Source organism: Pelophylax lessonae (assembly GCF_965119305.1).
Source record: "Pelophylax lessonae genome assembly, chromosome: 3".
Taxonomy (NCBI): Eukaryota; Metazoa; Chordata; class Amphibia; order Anura; family Ranidae; genus Pelophylax; species Pelophylax lessonae.
Window position 1 is genome coordinate 111,225,070 of NC_138770.1, and position 18,133 is coordinate 111,243,202.

An 18,133-nucleotide genomic window follows, 5' to 3' on the forward strand; every position below is an offset into this window, starting at 1 on the left:
CAAGCTCCGACAAATCCACAACATCCCCTCCGCTAATCACAAATACTGTTGAGACACCTGTCTCGGTTTATATAAAATGTACAGTTTTTTCATAAATAAGCTCCAGATGAAGCTTTGAAAAAGGCGAAACATGTTGAGCAATTGAACATACACATAAGATTTATTGAATACAGCATCAGCTGGTCCAGCTGGACGGCCATTGTTCCCTCTGCAATCCGTCGGCAGGACTCTCTTGGTGCCAATTCCTTCACCTCTTAAAGGATTTGTATATATATAAAAAATCTTTTTATCTCTGTATGAAATTGATACTCCATTAACTGCTACATATTGGTATATAGTTCTGGGCTTGTTCTCAAGCCATATTTTTTATATGCAGTATTTCTTGTTCTCTGTTTTTATGTGAATTGAAATAAAAAGTTTTTTACTTATTCAAAGTGCCAACAAAATCCTTGTCTCCCAACCTTCCATGTTGTATTTGAAATTCACCAAAAAGTATATTAGTGCCTCTTCACACTTGTGCAGTTTATGTGTATTTTAGGTGTGGCACCTGCTTCAAGAATGTCCTGCATGCTGCATCTGTGATGCACTTACATCAAAACACACATTCTATAGAGTTTAATGGTAGCATGCCCAAAACACATGTAGAGTATAACCCTAAAAATTTATCACACAAATGTGAACCGGGCCCATACAGCCTAACTCTGGGATTTACAAAAATATCTTGCACTGGGGCCCCCTGAACTGCAGGGGTTAAATGTTTAAGTCTAGGGGTAGAGGAATAAGCTGTAAATACTTGCCTGACTCCTCGCTCTGGCTCCATGCTATGCGCCCTGCCCCTGAGGCCGCTCCTGTAAGGGCATTGGCCCAACGGTTGCACTCTGGTGGTATCATGTACAATGCAGAACCAGTAGCCCTGCTTTGTATGTGAGGATGACGATGACCCACCTACAGCCTGGAGTTTCAGAAAAAAGGGGAGAGTGTCAGAACCTGCTGGAGCAAAGTGTAACTACTTAATGCTTTACCCTTGGACTTCACAAGCATTTTACCCTTGCAATGCAGAGGAGGGTGCTGGGTGGGGGGACTGCAATGGCATTCATACATTTTACATTTTGTATCTGGGAATGTATCTTATCCTCATTTTTGCTATGGTGTTTTGTTACAGGCTCCCTGGTCACTGGTCTTCTGGCTGACTTATGAGCAGATAAGACGTGTTGTAGGGGTTGGCTCATTCTGAGTCTCTTTATTAGGTAAGTTGTTTGGCAGAAGTTGTGTAGGTATGTAAAACATTATCTATTTACAAATGGGAACCAGGTCTTTCCAATTCACACAAAATACTGTTAGAGGATCTACCATAGCAACAAACAACTGCTATGAATTATGTCCAGCCACATGTCAAAGTTTTAAAGTTATTGTAAAGTCTTGTTTCTTTTTTTTTTATTTTTATAACAAACATGTTATACTTCCCTCCTCCTGTGCAGTGGTTTTTCACAGAGTAGCTCAGATCCTCCTCTTGTCGGGTCCCTCTTCGCTGCTCCGCCTGTCGAGTGGCCCCCAGAGCAAACAGCTTGCTATGGGGTCACCTGAGTCGAGCTGCAGCTCCGTGTGTCAATTCAGACACAGAGCTGCTGTTCGGCCCCACGCCCTCTCTCCCCTGATTGGCTAACTGACTTTGACAGCAGCGGGAGCCAATGGCGTCGCTGCTGTGTCCTAAGCCAATCAGGAGGGAGAGTCCCTGACGGCCGAGACACTCGTGGACATCGCTGGATATAGACGGGGCTCAGGTAAGTATTAGGGGGTGCTGGGGAGGCTGCTGCACACAGAAGGTTTTTATCCTAATGCATAGAATGCATTAAAGCGTAACTCTCCTTTGTTATGAAGCCCATAAAAAGCTCTGGTGCAACCAGTTACCTTCAGAAGTCACATAATTAGTGAAATAATGTCCACCTGTGTGCAATCTAAGTTTCACATGATCTGTCATTACATATACACGCCTTTTTTGAAAGGCCCCCAGAGGCTGCAACACCTAAGCAAAAGGCACCACTAACCAAACACTGCCATGAAGACCAAGGAACTCTCCAAACAAGTAAGGGACAATGCTGTTGAGAAGTACAAGTCAGGGTTAGGTTATAAAAAAAAAAATATCCAAATCGTTGATGATCCCCAGGAGCACCATCAAATCTATCATAACCAAATGGAAAGAACATGGAACAACAGCAAATCTGCAAAGAGACGGCCGCCCACCAAAACTCACTGACCTGTCAAGGGGGGCATTAATCAAAGAGGCAGCACAGAGACCTAAGATAACCCTGGAGGAGCTGTAGAGTTCCACAGCAGAGACTTGAGTATCTGTACATAGGATGACAATAAGCCGTACACTCCATAGAGTTGGGCTTTATGGCAGAGTAACCAGAAGAAAGCCATTACTTTCAGCAAAAAAACAAAATGGCACGTTTTGAGTTTGCGAAAAGGCATGTGGGAGACTCCCAAAATGTATAGAGGAAGGTGCTCTGGCTTTATGAGACTAAAATTTAACTTTTCGGCCATCAAAGAAAACGCTATGTCTGATGCAAACCCAACACATCACATCACCCAAAGAACACCATCCCCACAGTGAAACATGGTGGTGGCAGCATCATGCTGTGGGGATGTTTTTCAGCAGCTGGGACTGGAAAATTGGTCAGTTGAAGGAAAGATGGATGGTGCTAAATACAGGGATATTCGTGAGCAAAACCTGTACCACTCTGTGCGTGATTTAAGGCTAGGACGGAGGTTCACCTTCCAGCAGGACAATGACCCCAAACACACTTCTAAAGCAACACTTGAGTGGTTTAAGGGGAAACATGTAAATGTGTTGGAATGGCCTACTCAAAGCCCAGACCTCAATCCAATAGAAAATTTGTGGTCAGACTTAAAGATTGCTGTTCACAAGCGCAAACCATCCAACTTGAAGGCGCTGGAGCAGTTTTTCCAGGAGGAATGTGCACAAAAATCCCAGTGGTAAGATGTGGCAAGCTCATAGAGACTTATCCAAAGTGACTTGGAGCTGTGATTGCCGCAAAAGGTGGCTCCACAAAATATTGACTTTAGGGTGGTGAATAGTTATACACATTGACTTTTTCTGTTATTTTGTCCTATTTGTTGTTCGCTTCACAATAAAAAAAAAACCAACCTCCCGTACACAACAAAATACCTCACCCAGCAGCAAAAGATCCACCCCAGCAACGTTAGACCCTCACACAATAACAGATCCTTACCAGTGACAATAGATCCCCAAGCAGCCAGCATCAAGAGACCCTCCAATACACCCCTTGCTATTACATACATTCAGCGCTGGAGGTGCCGGAACAGCGTTCCCCAGCGTTCCTGCTGAAAAAAAAAACCCTGCCTATAAATGTTTAGTACCCAGTTATATGATGTGCATTTAGGAAATAATCCAGGCCCTGTGATATCATGTAATATAAAGTACACCTCTCACATTTTTGTAAATATTTTATTATATCTTTTCATGTGACAACACTGAAGAAATGACACTTTGCTAAAATGTAAAGTAGTGAGTGTACAGCTTGTATAACAGTGTGAATTTACTGTCCCCTCAAAATAAAGCAACACACAGCCATTAATGTCTAAACCGTTGGCAACAAAAGTGAGTACACCCCTAAGTGGAAATGTCCAAATTGGGCCCAAAGTGTCAATATTTTGTGTGGCCACCATTATTTTCCAGCACTGCCTTAACCCTCTTGGGCATGGAGTTCACCAGAGCTTCACAGGTTGAGACTGGAGTCCTCTTCCACTACTCCATGATGACATCAAGGAGCTGGTGGATGTTAGAGACCTTGCGCTCCTCCACCTTCTGTTTGAGGATGCCCCACAGATGCTCAATAGGGTTTAGGTCTGGAGACATGCTTGGCCAGTCCATCATCTTTACCCTCAGCATCTTTAGCAAGGCAGTGGTTGTCTTGGAGATGTGTTTGGGGTCATTATCATATTGGAATACTGCCCTGCGGCCCAGTCTCCAAAGGGAGGGGATCATGCTCTGCTTCAGTATGTCACAGTACATGTTGGCATTCATGGTTCCCTCAATGAACTGTAGCTCCCCGGTGCCGGCAGCACTCATGCAGCCCCAGACCATGACACTCCCACCACCATGCTTGACTTGTCTTTGTACTCCTCACCTGGTTGCCGCCACACACGCTTGACATCATCTGAACCCAATATCTTTATCTTGGTCTCATCAGACCACAGGACATGGTTCCAGTAATCCATGCCCTTAGTTTGCTTGTCTTCAGCAAACTGTTTGTGGGCTTTTATGTGCATCATCTTTGGAAGAGGCTTCCTTTTGGGACGACAGCAATGCGGACCAATTTGATCCAGTGTGCGGCGTATGGTCTGAGCACTGACAGGCTGACCTCCCCCACCCCTTCAACCTCTTTAGCAATGCTGGCAGCACTCATACGTCTATTTCCCCAAGACAACTTCTGGATATGTTGCTGAGCATGTGCACTCAACTGGCTTGGTTGATCATGGCGAGGCCTGTTCTGAGTGGAACCTGTCCTGTTAATCCTCTGTATGGGCTTGGCCATCATGCTGTAGCTCAGATTGGGGGGTCTTAGCAATCTTCTTATAGCCTAGGCCATCTTTATGTAGAGCAACAATTCTTTTTTTCAGATCCTCAGAGAATTCTTTGCCATGAGGTGCCATGTTGAACTTCCAGTGACTAGTATGAGAGAGTGAGAGCGATACCACCAAATTTAACACACCTACTCCTCATTCACACCTGAGACCTTGTAAGACTAACGAGTCACATGACACCGGGGAGGGAAAATGGCTAGTTGGGCCCAATTTGGACATGTTCACTTAGGGATGTACTCGCTTTTGTTGCCAGCGGTTTAGACATTAATGGCTGTGTGAGTTATTTTGAGAGGACAGCAAATTTACACTGTTATATACAAGCTGTACACTCACTACTTTACATTGTAGCAAAGTGTCATTTCTTCAGTGTTGTCACATGAAAAGGTAAAATAAAATATTTACAAGAAAATATTCGCTTTTGTGAGATACTGTAAAAAAATGTAAACAACCACCATTTTATTCCCCAAGGCCTTTGGTTTCAGAAAATATATGAATATGTTTGGAATTTTATAAAATTGTATATAAAAAAAAAAAAATGCTGATTTAAGCATGTTTTTGAAAAATGTCAAATTCACCCAGGCAGTTAAAATGCAAGCAATGTAAGTACCTGAATTTGACTTCATATCAGGCTCTTGTAGTCCCATTTACCGCAGAGTTTAGAGGCGGGGAAGTAGAAGCAGCACAAGGAACCAATCTGGTATGTTTCAGTGCAAGAAGCATGCTGATAGGCGAAGAAAGCAGAAATGAGCTTATTTCCGCGCTGCTTCTCCTTACACTGTCACAGAGTGGGGAGGAGACCTGTAAAAAAGTGAAACTGCAGCAGAGAAAGATTAGGTCCCATCCTCCACCAGGCAGTGACTGGGCTATGTGACAGAGCTGTGTAAATCGCAGGACTAAATGGACAGAAGTACAAATCCTTTGGCATATATTTCATTTCTGTTATAAACTGTGTCTTATTTTCAACTTTAAATTAAATTTGCATTTGTAGGTTGTCTTGCTGACCCTCTGGCTTCAGTATTGTAAATCACAGACCTGGAACAAGTTTGCAGATTTGGAAGTCTGATTTTACCTGCTGCATACTTGCTCAAGGACTGAACATTTTCTGAACCCATAGAGAATAACCAGCAACTAGCCAATTGTGCACACATCTGTACAGTATATACATACATAATTAATTTTTCTTTTGTGTGTATGTATATCATATTTATGTATATATAAACCATATACAGTATAGGTAATGTTCTTCTTTTCTGTGGAATGACAGGAATGGGATCACCAGCAGACATAAGTGACTTTGAAGAAGTAAAAGAAGATGTATGCACACTTATTTCCAATTACACCTCTGACAAGCTGCAAAAATGGCCTCCTAAAATTTACGAGAATTTTGAAATTTATTTTTGTAATTTTTGTGAATATAAAAAAAAGAAGTAGATAATGGATATACATTATTTATGCTAAATATAACTAATTTGTTGTTGACCTCCGTGCCCCCCCCCCCCACACACACACACACACACTGTGCGTGTATATTGTAAATATATATATATTTATATATATATATTGTAAACTTGTTGCCCCAAGTCAGTTTATTCAATCCCAATTCAAAAAAGTTGGGATGTTGTAGAAAACAGATTGCAGTCATTTTTCAAATAAAAGAAAACAATATTTTATTCACAATAGAAAATCAATCCCCACTCCATGCCACTACTGTGTTTTAAAACTAGTGTGTAGAAGGGGAAAAATGGTAATTGATGATATATAAATTTAGCTGCAATAAAATCCCTCAACCTAAATAAATCAATATCAGTAGACCATGTACTTGATTCCTACCAAGCAACCCTGTATATGAATGTGCAAAAAAAGAATTCCAACTTATTCAAAACAATCACAATACATATCCCATATCCCAGAATATGTGAAATCTAAAATTATTCAGAATAAAATATAGTGCTAGGTGCAATATAATTTATACAAAAATGTTTAATAGTGCAGAAATTCATTCAATAAAGTTCTATCTTCAGTGCCAAGTGTACTGTGTCTTCATTCCACATTCCAAAAGGTGCTCAAATCTGTGCGCAGTGACCTCACTTCTAAGTAAGATTATTAACCAAATCAATTTGCCTCTCTGCTGAGAGATCGGTAAAACGTCAGCCTAAACTCTCCCTATGGAAACAATCTTTCACTTTTTACAATCTCAGGAATTTCACTTTAGAAAGCATAGATTCTCCTCATCACAAGATGGTTTATTCAGAGAAAAAGAGGGCGTCTTAAAAGTGTAATTCCGTACTCTCCTAGGAAATTTTATTAAGCCAACACTATCTATTAAAATGTACGTAAGCTGAGAGAGCATTAATAATGACCTGCCAGGTATTTATAATCCCATTGCGGCCAACTTCCGGGCTTTGTCAAGAGGATTCTTTTGACAAAGCCCATAACTGATGAAACGCGTTGGGCATGGTTACATCGGTAGATAGTCCAGACTGACCCAAAAGATAAGCTTCTGCCTGGAATTGAATACATAGCAGTGGTTGCAATGTTATTGTAAAGACCTGGTGACTTGTTAACCACTCCATAACCTCACTATAAAAGAATGATGGCTACAGCATAGGCTTACTTTGCCAGGAGGGTGTCTATTGATGCTCTGACCTGATCGCCCTGCCCACGCGCCCCCTGAAGCACACAGGGGGGTGTGCCCTGTGATCGCCAAGTACTTCCAACTTGGCTGATTACAGATCAGTGTAAAGGGCCAATCACAGCGGCCCTTTACCACGTGATCAGCGGTCAGCCAATGACTGCTGATCACAGGATGTAAAAACAAGCCAGTTATCGGCTTTCTCGCTGTCAGCGTGAGGAGAGAAGAAGAATGCCAATAACTGGCTTCAGTTACAGGGACATCGGTCCTAAAAGTGCCCACTAGTGCTGCCAATCAGTGCGCAACAGTGTCACCTTTCAGTGCTGCCAATCAGTGCCCATCAGTGCAGCCTCATCGGTGCATATCAGTGAAGGAGAAAAATTATCTGTTTGCAAAATTTACGTATAGGTATGACATCATACGTTATGTACGTATGAGATAAATATACTCTGTAATTCCTTATCCCAATATCAGAGGTCTTCTTATAAAAAACTGCCACACCAAGGAGACAACACTGGAGCTGACAATCATTCAATTGCACAACGCCAGATCCAACGCATATACATTGAACATAACTCTAGATACTTATTTATCCAGTCAAAACAATATATCTTATGAACAGAAGCAAAGGTTTTCCAACTCTTCCCAGATTAATCGGACACTATAGAGGTACTCTTTGTCCATCCGCCCCACACCTTCTCTAATTTATTGGGTATTCCCCTACTAGCATAGGTAGCCTTATAAAAGGGAAGTGCTTTATTTACAAGCGCCTTCCATGCCTGGCTGGCAGGGGGTGTGGGCTTTTTCCAGGAGAGCACTATCATTTTCCTAGCATAGAAAAATAACAAAGTCAGCAGTGTACGTATTACTCTCTTTGGAGCTATAGCATCTACCAATCCCAAGAGACACACTTCAATACAGGGTCTAATGCAGAGAGTAGTAACCCCCTCAACGCATTCTGCCACTTCCAGCCAAAACTTCTGTATGGCCACCTATTCCCAGAATATATGCATTAAATTCGCTTCGGATGAGGTGCACCACCAACAACAGGACGATTGGGACAGAAAAATTCTAGCCAATCTGGCTGGGGTAAGGTAAATACGATGTAGAAATTTCAATTGAATGAGATGATCTCAAGCTGAGACCAACCAAGAGAAATGTATATCTCATACATCATCCCAGTCAGTGTCCATCTAGGGAAATACCCTTTTCAAAACTGTTCTGCAAGGTTCAAAGACTATATGTGTATCTCTAAATAACTGCTTATAATAATCAGACAATGAAAGGTAAAAGTATGGGAATGGCGCTGACTACTAGAAGTGTGTATATATGGAAACAGGAAAATGTGTATAAGTATATATAATAATCAAATAAATATCAATGTGACATATAAAATGTAGATCATAAATACAGTTAAAAACGAAATAATGTGACACAAAGTGCAAGCCTAATAACATTTTTAAAGGTGATAAAAAGTGCCTATGTGCATAAAATGGTTGAAAGAGTATATCAATGTGCCTCAATGAAATATTAATATTTCACAATACCAGAGAAATACATTTCAGCTAGTGCCCACCTTACAATGGAATCTGGTCTCTTGCAATTACATTAACAAGTCATACATTGATAATTACAGACATATTAACACATCTCATTCATACCTTCTGGACACTTACCAGTTAGACTTTGCATATAAGATTTCAGACACCTGAATACATTGATACGTACAGACATATAAACACATCAGACAGCTCAGCATAGACGGGACGGCCCTTACACAAAAGATACTCCAAACACAAGACGTCTCACATTTACATCAATGTGTTAGGGACAACAAAAACCTTTTCATGTATTTTCTTAGAAGATATATTCTATTGTTAAACTGACCCATGGATTGCACACCTGTTTAAACTGGTTTTTCCCACTCAAATGGCCCATAAATATGTGAGCTGAAATGAAATAAATCAGATGTATTTCCATTAAAGCTTGAGTGCTGTATGCTTTTACATCTCCTGGCCAGAGGAGGGAAAATTCACTACAGGAGGGAGTCAGAACTGAAGGGTCTTAGGTCCGGGACCTAAATGCAAAATCATCTTGCAACTGCCTCCTGATGTGAACGAGCTAACAATGGTGAATGCAGGTATAATAATAAAAAGCGAGCATAATTAATGTACCAAATAATTAATAATTAAAGTGACCCGTGCACAATCAGTGGAATCAATAAATAATGAATCGAAGAAGACAAAATAAATGTGACTGATACAACAGTTGATCAGTGAATAAAGTGACCAGTGTAATGGCAAATAAATAAATATATAAAGTGACTCAGTGACAGCAAGAACCTATGCTGTATACTGTATAGCAAATATGGGTGATAAATAAACTATGGTGATCCAATGGTTAAAAGGAGCAAATTAGTCCATATAATAAACAGGAATCTTCATATGAGTGAATTAACCACTTTACGTCTGCTCACAGTAATACTACTGCGGCAGAGTGGCTCGTTATCGTCTGACGACGTAGTATTAACGTCGTCAGACACTCCCCCTTCTGGGCGGCGCTTGCGCGCCGCCGGAGGCTCGCTCCCGCTGTTTTCATTCACAGCGGGAGTCGGGCCAGGGGAGGAGCAGCGGCGATCGCCGCTGCTCTTACCCGATCGTCGGGGATCGAGTCTGGAGATCCGCCCGCTGTGTGTAAACACAGCGGGCGGATCTCCATAGTGACAGGGAGTGACAGATCGGACTGTTCAGTATAGCTGGACATCCGATCTGTCCATGACTCACTCAGTCACCTCCCCCCCTACACGTCAGTAAGCACCAGGCATACATTAACCCCTCCCTCTCCAATAAAATTAACCCCTTCCCTGCCAGTGTCATTTTTACAGTAACAGTGCATATATATAGCACTGATTACTGCAGTAATGTCACTGGTACCCCCAAAAGTGTCAAAAATGTCAGTCAAGGGTCCGATCTGTCCGCCGCAATGTCGCAGTCCCGCAAAAAAAATCGCAGATCGCCGCCATTACGCGTTAAAAAAAAACACCAAAAATGACAGAAATCTTTCCCTTTGTTAGTAAACGCAATAACTTTTGCGCAAACCAATCAAAATACGCTTATTGCGATTTTTTTTACCAAACATAGGTAGCAGAAAACAAATTGGCCAAAAATTTTTTAAAAAATTGTTTTTTACATCTTTTTTGGGGGGAATTTCATATAAAAAAATGTTAAAAATATTGTTATTTTTTCAAAATAAACGCTCTTTTTTTGTTTATAGCGCAAAAAGTAAAAATCGCACAGGTGATCAAATACCACCAAAAGAAAGCTCTGTTTGTGGGAAAAAAAGGACGTAAATTTCGTTTGGGTACAGCGTCGCAAGACCGCGCAATTGTCAGTTGAAGTCGCACAGCGCCGAATCGCAAAAAGTGGCCTGGACGGAAGACAGCAAAATCCTCCGGTGGTAAAGTGGTTAAATAGAACCCTGTGGTGGGTGGTAAGTGAGGTGCTCCGTGCCCCTATAATAGGTAGCCCACTCACCAGTGAAGATATTGAAATCTAGATTAAGTAAAGAGATAGGCCTATAGGAAGAGCATTTAGTGAGATCCTTGTCTGGTTTGGCCAGCAACACTATGTGTGCCTGATAAAAAGAGGAGGGGAGGGAGTTAGTTTCCAAGCACTCCGCATATAGCTTCAGTAATCTTGGAGAGAGAACTTCCGCTTAATGTTTATATCACTCTATTGGTAATCCATCCGGACCAGGCGCCTTCCCACTGGAAAAGGAACCTAATGCACGCATCACCTCCTCCTCCCTAAATGGGGCCTCTAAAGTGTCTCTGATATCTTCAGGTATTATAGGTAGGCTCAAGGGATTTAGAACAACCAACAGGTCCTCTATAGCATAAGGGGGAATAGGCGAGTAAAGATCTCTGTAAAAAGAGACAACTGTTTGTAAAATGTCCTCTGTCTGTGATGATCCAGATAGTGAGGAAATGCATGGAATTACTGTCTGAGACTTATCCTGAGCTGTTAGTAATGCTAGCAACTCCCCATTTTTATCTTCCTGTTCAAAAATCCGTTTCGCACCCCGTTTCAGGGAGCAGTGGGTTATGTCCTGGTAGTGAAGATGTAAATCTCTCCTAGCACCTTGCAATTCTGCCAGGGTATCAAGAGGAGGAGTAATGCATGAGCCTTTGCACTTTCTTGTTTCTTGTCCTGCAGGGTCACCAGCGTGTGGTTATATTCCTCCCTTGCAGCCCTAATGGCAGAAATATACTGTATATCCCTCTGGACGAGGCTTTGAAAGCATCTCATTCAATGTGACCCGTGACTGACCCCTCATTTATCTGCCAGAACAAATCTATGTGTGGTTTAAATATCTCCTCCAGTATAGGCCACTCATCTAGGTGACAGTCTCCAAGACCTCTTTGAGCCATGGCCCCCAATCTGTAGGGTAATCTGAAGCGGGTGTGGTCTGATACACCCCCAGGAAGGTAAGTAACATCCTGCACCATACATAATAGATCCTCATTGGCAAAAGCCAAATCTATTCTGAATGAGGAGTGAAATACAGAAGATATATATACGAGTAACATCTGTCCATGGGATGCTTCCACCTCCATATTTTAGTAAAGCCAGCCACCTCGGTCCACTGAGATAAATAATGGTTAAGTGCTCTTTGTGGATTAGAGGTATCAAGGGTGTAATCTAGGATTTTGTTAAAATCACCTGCAATCAACAGCATGTAAGGGTAATGAGGTGCTAGCTTCCCCAAAATTTCATATAGAATGACACTGGAAAATGGAGGAGGAATATACATGTTCACCAGCACCAGACAATGGAAATTAATTTCAATAATCACCATGGCATAGCGACCCTCAGAATCGGTTACCACTATGTCTATAGAGCAACACAGAGACTTATGAAGTAAAATCTAAACCCCTCTGGCATATGAAGAGAATGTAGCATGTATGGCTTGCTGGATCCAAGGATGGCGCATAGCCAGTATTTTATTTCCCATCAAATGAGTCTCCTGCAGAAAAATGATTAGAGGGTGTTGTGATTTTATGGATTTTAATACTAGAGCCGTTTATATTTGGAGCTGAGACCCCTGACATTCCAGGAGAGAACCTTAACTTATCCAGGACCGCCCACCGCAGATATACTGCGGCAGGCTGGCCCTCATGCGTGAACCATTGGTCGCACGTCTGCTGCTAGGGGGTGCTCCACCGGCGGCGCGCTCCCACCCCCACCCCCACTCAGCAGCAGGGACTCCGATGCACGGGGCCGTCGGCTCTGATTGCCGTCTGCCACCTGCGATCGCTGAGAGAGAAGGACGGTCAGCTGTTGTAAACACACCGTACTGTTCTTCTTTCTGGAATGATCACAGAGCCCCTGTGATCCTTCTATATAGGATCACATGTCTCTGTGATTATTTCGAAAGCCCACCCCCCCCCCCACAGTTAGAAACACTCCCCTAGGCTTACATTTAATCCCTTGATCATCCACTGTGTTAACCCCTTCCCTGCCAGTGTCATTATTACAGTAACAGTGCATATTTTTAGCACTGATTACTGTAGTAATGTCACTGGTCCCCCCAAAAGTGTCAAAAATGTTAGTTAGGGATCCGATCTGTCCACCGCAATGTTGCGGTCCCGCCAAAAATTGCAGATCGCCGCCATTACTAGTAAAAAAAAAAACAATAAAAATGACATAAATATTCCCCATAGTTAGTAGACGCAATAACTTTTGTGCAAACCAATCAAAATATGCTTATTGCCATTTTTTTACCAAAAATATGTAGCAGAAAACAAATTGGCCTAAAATGTTAAAAAAATTTGATTTTTAACATTTTTTGGGGGGAATGTTATATAGTAGAATGTGAAAAATATTGTTTATTTTTCAGAATTGTCACTATTATTTTTGTTTATAGCACAAAAAATAAAAATTGCACAGGTGATCAAATACCACCAAAAGTAAGCTCTATTTGTGGGAAAAAAAAGGACACCAATTTTATTTAGGTACAGCGTCGCATGACCGCGCGATTGTCCGTTAAAGTAACGCAGTGCCGAATCGCAAAAAATGGCCTGGTCATTAAGGGGGCAAATCCTTCCGGTCCAGAAGTGGTTAATATTTAAAGGCATGCCTGCAGTTTCTAAAATAACCACTAGATGGAGGCCCTATACCTCCATAGATTCTCAAAGCCATACAGTGCCACTGGTCATGCTGAAGCATTTCTGTACATAAGTAACACTTAAAGCGGAGTTCCAGCCACATACAACTTTTTGAGATAAAAAATCCAAATTTATCCCTAATTACCCTAACACTAACCCCACATTACAGGTTATTACAGTAAAGAAATAAAGATAAATACTTACCTTTAAAATTGATTGCAGATCAAGTAATGCAATTTGTTGAGCCCAGCCGCCAATTTGTGAAAGATTCTATCAGACTTGTCAAGAGGTGTACCCAGCCAGACAGAAAAGAATTTCAGAAGATCGCAATGGCAACTGCAATTGGATTTTTCAATTATGGGATTTATTGGATTCTTTGTAAAACGAATTCATATCCCCATCAATAATATTATTGTTGGCAGCTAAACTTCCCCGGCTCAGACAACCTTAAGGACTTCAAACCTCACTGTTGTGTTAACGAACAAGTTCTAGTATTTTGTTCTAATGTACATTTTTTATTTGGCTCGATTCATGTGATAAAACCTGTAAAATCCCCCCCCAAAAAAAAAAAATTGATTGCAGAGGGTGGCCATCTGCGTTGTGGGCGTCTGAAGCCGCTGTGCCCCCCGCTGTGTCTTTCTTCCTGGAACTGGCTATCCAGAATGCTGATCGCAATCTCTCGCATGTGCTGTAGATTGCGATCGGCATTCTGAATAGCGGCCGGCCGTTCCCATTGTATCCTGGGATTTATGACGCTCATCTCCCAGGACGCAATACGAAGGAGGAAGTGACATTGGCGGCCATGTCCGCAGAGGGCGGAAGAGGAAGGAAGGTAAGTATATTTACATTAAAAACAAGGTAAGTGAAAAGAAAAAAAAAATTGACATTATCCAATTTTTTTTCAGGTACTTTAAAGCAAGCGGACAAGCCAACAATCATTTTTAGGGTGGAACTCCGCTTTAACACAGGCATGAAACCCAACAATGATGAAAAATCCTTCTCCTGTGCCCAGAGAAGGGTAAAAGAGTGCACAAAAACGTGAATGCACCCTTCTCCAATAGTGTGTCAAAAACTGAAAAACAACACAAAAACAATAGAAAAATTGCACCTTAACTGAAAAAAAAATCCCCAACTGAAAAATTGTCGTTCCCTGTCTCAGCAGCATAACAAACATGGTATATCAAAACTGGCTGGAGGACTTTATTCCCACAAACTGTGAACTGTTCCTCTTCGGAGCCAGTGCATGTACTCCACAGAAGATAAAGGGGAGGAATGCAAAATTCTAGGGTCAGTTCGCTCCAAGACTCTAAAGAAGCTCTACGGATCCCACATTAGGTGTTGTAACAGGAGATTTAGGTAAGCTGCATCAAAAGGGGGAAGATTTCTGACTTCAGGCATAACATGGGGCTTGAATGATAGCTATGTCGCAAGCCCCCGCAAGGCAACACCCCTCCTCCAACAACCATCAAAGGAGGGTCCCAACAGTAATAGAGGAATATATCTGCAAACTGCATGAGGATCAAGCAAGGGTATCTAGCCACTCAGAGGAATCTGATGGATTCTCAAAGAATTTCACCGATCCCATATGCTCCACACGTAACTTGCTCGGGTATAGCATGCCATATGTGGGCCCCTTCTCCCTCAGCCCTTTCCTGACATCCACAAATGATCTCCAATGCCTCTGAAGCTCGGGAGAGAAAGTAAAGGGAAAAATGCAGGGTGGTATTTTCATCTTTAGGGCTCTTTCACACGGGCGATCCGATCAGATCCGCCTGTCAGTTTTTTAGGCGGATCTGATCGGATCCTCCATGCAGCTCTATGGGGCAGCGGGTGTCAGCGGAGACACCTCCGCTGACACCCGCTGCCATCCGCATCCGATCCTGTGCTTGAAATCTGGACGGATGGAAACCCTATTTTTCCATCCGTTCAGTAATCGGAGCGGATCGGATCTGATGAGAGCGGACAAGCGGTCGGCTCTCATCCAATCCCCCATAGAGGGCAGCGGGGGCTGAAACACCTCCCTCTCCGCTCTGCAAGCGGAGACGGAACTGTCATCCGCCCGGCTCAGCGGGGATCGCTGATCGATCCCCGCTGAGCAACACGGATCCGCCTACGGAGCGGACCGTATGAAAGAGCCCTTAAGCTGCAGGTGTTTCCTTGCTTCAGCTAGGATGAGGTCTAGATCGCGGTAATTGAGGAATCGTACCAGGAACGGTCTGGGTGGTGCTACCTGCGGCCTAGGCTTAGGTGACCAGATTTTTGAAATAAAAACCAGGGACATTTTTTTTTTCTTTACTAGTAATGACGGCAATCATCGACTTATAAGGGAGTTGACACTTTGTGGGAACCAGTGACACTAATACAGTGATCAGTGCTAAAAATGTTGCACTGTCACTCTACTAATGACACTGTCTGGGAAGAGGTTAACATCTAGGGCAATTGAAGGGTTAAATGTGTGCCTAACCAGTGTTTTCTCACTCTGGGGGAGGTGCTTTTACTAAGAAAGGCAATCTGCCTTGTTTACATAGGCAGACCGCCGTTCTGCCTGTATCCGAAACAATCGGCGGGTACCGGCGGACATCGAGTCCGCCAGACCCGCTGATCAACTCTGATACCCAGAAATGCAGGATCACGTATATATTTACACATGATCCTGCTAAGGGTGACTGCCCTGAAGCAGTAAATCTGCTATGGGGCAGTCTTTAACTGGTTAAGATCGGCATTATGATAGCTCACAGGCAGTAGGCACACTAAAAGTAAATGTGTATACTGCGCTAACCAGGATTTCGTTACCTAAACTTACAGAGGATCAATTGAGCTCAATTTCCCAACCATTTTCAACTCAGGAAATTAGCTCAGTCATCATCAAACTCCCTAATCAGAAATCACCAGGGGAGGACGGGTTCCCCAATGAATTCTATGAAAGTTTATCTACAGAAGTAGCTCCCCACTTAAAATCAGTATTTGAATTAGCAGCCTCCACTGGTACATTCCCATCGGAAATGTTGAAGGGATTAATTGTTACAATCCCCAAGCAAAAAAATACTAAAAAAAAATACTGAGGACCCTTCATCTTATAGGCCAATTGCCCTATTAAATGCAGATATTAAAATCTTTGCCAAGCTTTTGGCAAGTAGACTGTAGAAGTTTTTACCCCAGTTGGTACATGCAGACCAGGTGGGATTTGTGCCAGGACGGCAGGCTCCTGATGGCACGAGAAGAACGAAGGCGTTCGACAGGATCCATTGGGGGTATTTGGAGGCAGTGCTGCATAAATTTGGGATTGTGGGTTGGTTGGAAAAAAATATAATGGCTCTTTATTCTAGACCAACAGCAAACGTACTTACATCGGGAATATTATCTAAATCGGTTGGGATAACTAATGGGACTAGGCAGGGATGTCCCCTCTCACCTGTTGTCTTTGCGTTGCTTATGGAGCCTTTTGCTCAGAATATTAGGAGCAACGCGAAGATAACAGGCTGGAAAGCTGCTGGAGTTGAACATAAGATTAGTTTATTTGCTGATGATGTCATGTTAATCATTACAAATCCAGCGTCATCTTTAATAGAAGTAGAGAAAATGATAAATGATTTTAGTGCAGTATCATATTACAAATTAAACATTACAAAATCACAGATTATGGGTGTTAATGTTCACACGTCAGTACAGAAATATATAACCGAAAAATTTTCCTTTACATGGTCCTCCTATATACCATTCCTGGGGATTAATTTAACTTCATCTATCTCCCAACTTTATGATTACAATTATAAACCCTTTCTGGACACTTTGTCACGACAAATTGGAGAACTTAAGGTTCAAGATTTGACTGTAGTAGGCAGAGTGGCTATGTTAAAAATGATTATACTTCCCAAGCTACTTTATTTGTTTCGTACGTTGGCAATTCCCTTACCACCCCAATTTTGTGTCTCTGTTCAAAAGTGCTTCAATCAAACTATATGGGAAGGAAAACCACCCCGATGTGCGTCCCTCATTATGAGGAGACATAGGAGGCATGGAGGGATGGGAGTTCCTTGGGTTTCTGCATATTATAAAGCATCTGTATTAGACCAATTGAAATATTGGTGGACGCCTGTGCAGCATAAATTGTGGCTGGGATTAGAGGTGGATGATTGTAATCAAGAAAATCTTAGGACCACAATGATAGCTGTAATGATTGGAGCCGTTGTGCCCAATATCCAATCTCCCGGAGAAAATCTGGGAAAGCAATACTCCAGAAAGTGGACAAAAAATATGTATGTTACATTACAAACCTTGCATATATTTAAATCTGAACTATTATATTGCTACCACTGACAAACCCATTTTACTTACTCCTAGAATCGGTAACATCCTTGATAAAGGCCGCTATAGGCCGAAACATGTCGGAAATACCGATCAGGCCCCTCTCTGCAATCATTTCCCATTCTTTGATATGAGGAACAGCAGAGCAGGACCATCTACTATTCTTGTTCAAAGTCACCTTTTCCACGTGCAAACACACCTTACTACTTTCTCTTCACCATCACAATGGGACTTTACCCATTAACTCACTCGAATTTCTGTATATAATTATACATGTGAATAAATTTTACCTATAAATTGTACAACTACTGTTTACTCGTCTTACTCCTGCCCTTAAAATCCCATACCTGACTTGAGGCATCACGAATTGACAAACTATACTCCTGGGATGGTGGCAGAAA

At 42.2% G+C, this 18,133-nt stretch overlaps 1 protein-coding gene across 1 annotated transcript in view; it reads left to right on the forward strand.

Moving 5' to 3' along the window:
- The window catches only part of SLC25A27 (solute carrier family 25 member 27), a 46,291-nt gene extending 44,974 nt beyond the window's left edge, over positions 1-1,317 (forward strand). Inside the window, exon 9 of the mRNA XM_082252087.1 lies at positions 1,163-1,317. Within this exon, the coding sequence (XP_082108213.1) occupies positions 1,163-1,234 (72 nt within the window). The 3' untranslated portion in view covers positions 1,235-1,317. The remainder of the gene's footprint in view (positions 1-1,162) is intronic.
- Positions 1,318-18,133: the final 16,816 nt, after the last annotated feature.